Consider the following 7,068-nt stretch of genomic DNA (forward strand, 5'->3'; position numbering starts at 1 on the left):
CAAGAATGTAGATGTGCAACGTTATTGGCAATATCAACGCCAATCGAAATGTATTGTGGACGATGAAGTCGATGCGCTATGTGCAAATGCAGGAGTGAATTTGGATCATGGTGCCAGTGTAAATGAAATTCGACAATTCCAGGCATACCTCAAAGAATATAAAATTACTGTGTATACTAGTTTCACAGGCCGTGACATCATGTACGAGGGACCGAACGATGAAAATCGCACTCCCATAAATTTAATTTGTTTGGCTGGCCATTTTGACATCATCCAATCTTTAACTGCTTGTTTTGCAACCAAGTTCTACTGTGAAGCGTGCCATAAAAAGTATAGTAAACGCAATGAGCATGTGAAAAATTGTCCTGTAACGTGCTCCAAATGTCTACAGAGACCTCTATGCGACAAGAATCAAACGCCGATATTATGCAACGACTGCAATCGGCAATTTTACGGTGAACAATGTTTTAACAATCATCGTAATATTGTATATCACCGTGGGGAACCTATATGCAAAATGGTGAAGCAATGTACTAGATGTTACAGAGTATATTCTTTTGTGCATACTGGACAACGACATCATGATTGCAATGAGATCTTTTGCAATGTTTGTAAGAAGATTGTTCCGGGATCCCATCAATGTTTTATGCTTCCCGATCGCCAATGCTTGAAACCTGGTGTTCCTTCACTCATGCACGCAAAGAAAGCCTTGTTGATATTCTATGATATAGAATCTATGCAGGACACGAATATTGGCGATAATACGTATGTACACATTCCAAATTTATTGGTTGCAGAACAAGTATGTTATGCATGTGTTGAAAACAATAATATCCAGCAGTCTTGCAGTACGTGTGGTCAGCGCCAGCATATTTTCCAAGGAGAGGATCCAGTTTATAATTTTCTTCAGTACTTGCGGGAACGGCGTCCCAATATAAATAGGATTTTCTGTGTCGCGCACAACGCTAAGGGATACGATGGACATTTTATTTTAAAGGCTATGGTCGAACAATGCCAATGGAGACCTGACGTCATATTAAATGGAACCAAGATACTGAGTTTAACGTTGAATAATCTGACGTTCATTGACTCGTTGAACTTCCTACCTATGGCATTAAGTAAATTGTCAAAAGCGTTCAATTTACCCGCAACCAAAGGCTACTTCCCGCATTTCTTCAACACCAAGGAGAATCAATCGTATATTGGACCACTTCCAGAAACAAAGTATTATGGTGCAGATGAAATGGCCGTCGAAGACAGAAACAAGTTCATGCAGTGGTACAACGATCATCGTAATGACACGTTTGATTTCCAGAAAGAAATTCTCAAGTATTGTATTCAAGATGTCAATGTACTGCGACAAGCATGCGTTTCGTTTATGACGTCATTTGAAACAGAAACCAAAGTGAATCCCTTCTTGGAGACGATCACGATTGCCAGTGCTTCTAATTTAGTATTCCGCCGGAATTTCCTTAAACCCAACACCATTGGAATTCTACCGGCACATGGCTATCGATGGAGAAGTACCCAATCGATCGCTGCAATGCAATGGCTGGCCTACATTGAAAAAACCGAAGAAAAACAAATCTTACATGCGGCCCGACAAAAAGAAGTGTTTATTGCGGGATTCCATGTTGATGGTTACTACCAAGATCCTGAGACGTTAGAGGAGCACGTCTACGAGCATGCCGGTTGCTTTTACCACGGGTGTAAAGTATGTTTTACTACAGGCCGTAATCAGCCCATCTACAGCAATCCAGAAGACACCATGGAATTCCGTTATGAACGAACGCAAAGAAAAAATGCAAGACTGCGTGAATTGGGGTACATTGTACATGAAATGTGGGAGTGCGAATTTAATCAGTTCTTAAAACAAAATCCTGCAATGGCGACGTATCTGAAGAATCACCCGTACATGAACCGCAGACCATTAAATCCAAGAGATAGCTTTTTTGGAGGAAGGACCAATTGCGTGAAATTGTACCACCAAGTCGACGAAAAAGCGGGGGAAGTAATAAAATATTTCGATATTGTCTCGCTTTATCCTTATGTAAATAAGTGTGCTAAATACCCTGTAGGCCATCCACGAATTTATCTACAGGGTGATGAAAATATACCACCAATAAATAAAGTCAATGGTCTAATCAAAATGACGATATTACCAAGTCGCCATCTTTATCATGGTCTCCTGCCTTACCGATGTAACAAGAAACTACTCTTTCCACTGTGTGCTGCATGTGCCGAAGAAATGAACCCAGACCCTACAGCAACGTGTACGCACAACGACCAGGAGCGATGCCTCACTGGAACATGGGTATCATATGAAATCCAGAAAGCAGTAGAATTGGGATATCAACCAGTGGAAATTTTTGAAATTTGGGACTATGACATTGAACAATATGATCCCACCACGAAAACAGGTGGCTTGTTCACGGAATATATCAATACATTTTTAAAATCGAAAATGGAAGCGTCTGGCTGGCCCAGTTCCTGTGTCAGCGAAGAAGACAAATCAAAATTCATACAAACCGTCCTGGAGCGTGAAGGTATTGCATTGGATCGGTCCAAAATTGAAAATAATCCTGCACGAAGAAGTTTATCTAAGCTCTGTTTGAACTCATTATGGGGAAAGCTTTGCCAAAGATCAAACTTTAGCCAGACCACAATTATTGATCGGCCGGAAGAATTTTATGAAAAACTCACTTCCCCCGACATTAAACTCCATCAAATTGTACCCATCAATGATACGATGTTGTATGCGTTCTGGGAGTACAATGAACATGTGCCTGTTCAAAACCGAAACACCAATGTCGTGTTAGGTGCATTTACAACATGTCAGGCACGTCTGGAACTGTACAAGTACCTGGAAATGTTGCAGGAACGTGTTTTATATTTCGACACGGATTCTGTAATATTTACGGAGAAGCCCGGGGAGCCAACCATTGAACCTTCAACGTACTTGGGATGCTTATCGGACGAGATGGAGTCTTACGGACCACGAGCATACATCAAGACATTTGTCAGTGGAGGACCAAAAAATTACAGCCTAGAAATATACAATCCGGATACCAACGTCACCAGTTACATATGCAAAATTAGAGGATTTACATTAAATTACAATGCAGGACAACAATTAAATTTCAATACGCTAAAAGAAATGATTACAAATCAATGCCGTGGACAAGTCACCATCACTATCCCCCATAAGATATGCAGGACCAAAGACCATACCATCGTCACACGCAAAGAAGAAAAAATGTACAGTATCCAGTACACAAAACGTCGATTTAAAGAAATCAATTCTTATGATACGGTTCCGTACGGGTACGTTAAAAAACAGAAGATGGAACTGGAAAAAGAAGATGAAGAAGAAAAAACTGTAAATACCCAATAAGGCCGCCATTTCTTTTTTTCCTTTTCCTTTTTTTTCCACTCCTTAACCACAAAGCAGCAACACCAAGAAGAAAATGAAGTACCCACAAGAGTTCATAAACCATCAACACAACCATCAGTGGAAGAAATGTAGTCATCTCGTATCCAAGGAGGAACCTTGACCATAAAGCAGCAACACCTAGAAAATGCAGTACCCAGAAAAAAGTTCGTAAACATCCATCGGTGAAAAAAAATGCAGTGATCCTGTACCCGAGGAGGAAGATGAGCCTAAGCAGATCCATCATTTACGAGTAAGTTTTATTTCTCTCTTATCAATATTGACTCATTTTTATTGTTTCAGAAAAAAGAAATTCTTAAATTAATCCATCGTTTCTTCTTTTTCTTTCCAGGATACGGCTACAAGATTCGAAGATGATGACGCGTCCAACATATTCATTAACTAGATCCTGTATTTATTATGTTAATAAACATGTATAGGAAGAGCACATACTTTTCGTTAAAATACAACAAGTTGAAAAAAAATATGTTTTATTATTTCTTGAAACCCTGAACACTTGTTTTCAAATCATGGTAATCTTGAAAATTTAAGGTGGAAAATATATTCAAGATTTGGTTTACATGATTTTGTTCGAAAAAATAATTAAAGAATTTTTAGTGTCCAAAATTTGATTTTTAATTTAGTTCGAAAAATTTTTAATTTGAAAATTTTCAAATGTGGTTTACATCTTTAGTACGAAACTTATTTTTAAAAATTGGTTCGAAATTTTTTTAAAATTTTTAGTTCGAAAAATTTTGATTTGAAAATTTAGTTCGAAAGTTTTTAGTTTAAAATATTTTTTCGAAAAATTTTTATTTTTTTTTTAGTTCGAATTTTTTTGGGTTCGAAAATTTTTTGTTCGAAAATTTTTTGATTTGAAAATTTAGTTCGAAAGTTTTTAGTTTAAATTTTTTAGTTCGAATTTTTTTGAAATTTTTGTTTCAAAATTTTTTAGTTCGAAAATTTTTTGCTTGAAAATTTTTGTTTAAAATTTTTTAGTTCGAAAAATTTTTTAGTTTAAAATTTCTTGCACTCTGCGGAACCGTTTCGAAAAGAATCGGAGCAGTTTAGGTTAAAAAAAATCTGGCAACACTGTTTCCATTAATGAAGCGCTTACTGAGCAATAAATCGCTTAAACTCACAACAATGTGTTATAAGAAATCTACAAGCGACACCCCTCTTTCACCATTGTTACTTCCAGAGACATAGACTACTAATTCAAGGACATGATCTCCATCAAGGTAAAAAAGCTGGTAATCATCTTATCTGTCAAAGAGAACGATAATATTTAAGGTAAACTTCAGTACAATATCATGATACCAAAAAGGGTTATTTAAGGAGGAGGTTGAACCCTTCATGGGAACTTTACGCATAACCATAAAAGGGAACAAAATTCTAAAATACAGGTCTAGGGTGATCACCGACATATCGCTCTATATTTCACTCATGGGGTGTGTGGCGGGTCTAAGATCATGTGACCTCTGTCGGCCAATCAGCATCGAGGTACCAAAGGACGCATCTTACCCATAAAAAGGGAACGAATTTTAAAAATCCTAGGGCTTAAGATCACGTGACCTCTATCAACCAATCAGCATTGGGGTACCAAAGGATTCATCTTACCCGTAAAAGGGAACGAATTTCAAATATCACAGGGTCTAAAATCACGTGACAGCTATCAACCAATCAAAACACACATCTTACCCGTAAAAGGGAACAAATTTCAAAAATCCCGGTCATAAAAGAGAATGAGGGATTTCCCCGCAGGGTGACTCATGACGTCATACCACGTGACCTGGAAAATTTGAATTTCCCGCGTGGGCGGGGCCTAACGTCACGTGACCTCTCTCAGCCAATCAGAATCGAGGTACCAAAGCATTCATCTTAGCCGTAAAAGGGAACGAAGTTCAAAAATCCTGGTCATAAAAGAGAGTGAGGATGAGTCATTCGGGCATACGGGGACCCCTACTACTATAGGCCTATGTGCCCTTCTTCCGGAATAGGCCTCAATTGTGCAAGGGGACTCACTAAGAAACTGGGTAAACTAAATGAATGTCTCTAGTGGGATCACATGATCGATATTGAAATGCGGACAATTTGTGTGTTGATATCGATATGTAGGTAGTGGAGAAATGTCAACATGTGCCAATACTGCTGGGACACCGTCCCACGTGGGAAAAATAGGAAAATAACTACTCGGGTCTTGAATCTGAGGCCGTGGGCTCCCAGTAGGATTGGAAACTGCGACCACGCGAGCGAAAGCGAGCGCTCTAGCCCTGAGGCTCGAGGGAGCCTGACTTTCTCTGTATACATTTCTTTGAGGAGTACCCACTTTGTTTGGCAAGCGCTCTTGTACAGCCTCCCGACATGCTTGTGTGTTACATTTTGTTACTCCTACTGCACAGTTGTAAACAATCAGAGCTTTAAAGACGTTTCTTCCTATTTCTCATATCGTTTTATTTTCCATATGTGTGCTGTTCCAGCTGTAGAGTTACATGTGCCAAATTGGTTAATTTTTGTCTTTGTCTTGACATGTGTTTTTGTGTACTGTGTGTAAGATACATATTTCTGGAGGTATTTTGATATCGAGTACGTCATATGTCCCAGCAGACGTGAGACATGATCCAAGTTTGTTATTTTCACGCTCTATCAGAATTTGAACCATGGATTAAGAGATTTCTTTTCATGTGTCGACTGTGGGACAATGTCCCAAACAAAGTGGGACATTGATACAATTGTGTTCTAGTTACGTTCTACCAAAAAGTGCACCAGATGTAATGTATTGCTTCGGTTTGAGGGAATATTATTGGTGAATTGGTTTTCATGTTGTTGACGCTAATCCTTACATTTCCGACGCTTTGAACTCACGTTTACTTAGTATGAGTGCATTTCTGGGCATTTTTCGTTACGTGTTCCACACATGTGAATCACCCTGCTTCATCTCTTGTGCTCTACCGACAGTCCAGATGTCTTTCTAGAGTTTTTGAGTACAAATTCGCTACACTTAATACTCAGAACTTCACTGTTGGCCAGCATCCGTACCTGGCGATTATGCAACCACACACAACAGGAATGAAAGTGTCCGCCATTTTGTATTTGTTCCAGATATCGACTTAATACAAACGAATTATTGTTACCTGGTAGAAACCCCATTAATTCATATCCATTTAGACCGATTTTCATTTAGCAGATTATTCGGGACTCCCTACGTTCCTGTGGGGAATCCCTTGCGCGTGCATGGTAGGATTGTGAAACATGCAAAATTCAATACAGCAGGTATGACTTCTTCAGTGATTTTTTTACCCGCCCTCTTTATGTTGGATAGTTTCCGAACTATTGGCGTCGGAAAGTCATTTTCCCATGCTTTCGGCACCTTGTAGATTTGAAACTATGTCCGATAGCCGAAAGTTCAAGAGAACTTTTTTTCTTGTCTCAGTGAGCTCTGATCCCTCTCTGGAAATCGAAATTAATAGAAATATACTACCATTTCCGGTTTTAATAATAATCGCCATAGAGAAGAAATGGTACCAGGTAATATGAGAAACAGTTTCTTGTTAGTTCTAATTTAATGTTGCAGGGGAATGTATTCATTTCGGCTCTATTTCTTCTCTTGTAACCGGAAGTGGCAGAAATCTAGATAG

At 38.8% G+C, this 7,068-nt stretch overlaps 1 protein-coding gene across 1 annotated transcript; it reads left to right on the top strand.

Moving 5' to 3' along the window:
- Positions 1–3,905, top strand: LOC145681442 (uncharacterized). The gene is made up of 2 exons (XM_081753087.1): positions 1–3,683; positions 3,783–3,905. The coding sequence occupies exon 1, from the start codon at positions 200–202 to the stop codon at positions 3,392–3,394; it is 3,195 nt and encodes a 1,064-aa protein (XP_081609213.1). The 5' UTR covers positions 1–199; the 3' UTR covers positions 3,395–3,683; positions 3,783–3,905.
- The last annotated feature ends 3,163 nt before the right edge of the window (positions 3,906–7,068 follow it).

The sequence above is a fragment of the Thermobia domestica genome, chromosome 3 (assembly GCF_964235325.1).
Source record: "Thermobia domestica chromosome 3, izTheDome1.hap1.1, whole genome shotgun sequence".
Classification (NCBI taxonomy): domain Eukaryota; kingdom Metazoa; phylum Arthropoda; class Insecta; order Zygentoma; family Lepismatidae; genus Thermobia; species Thermobia domestica.

Excerpts from the sequence above, each read along its gene's own strand:
- LOC145681442 (XM_081753087.1), top strand. The coding sequence starts at position 200 with ATGTACGAGGGACCGAACGATGAAAATCGCACTCCCATAAATTTAATT.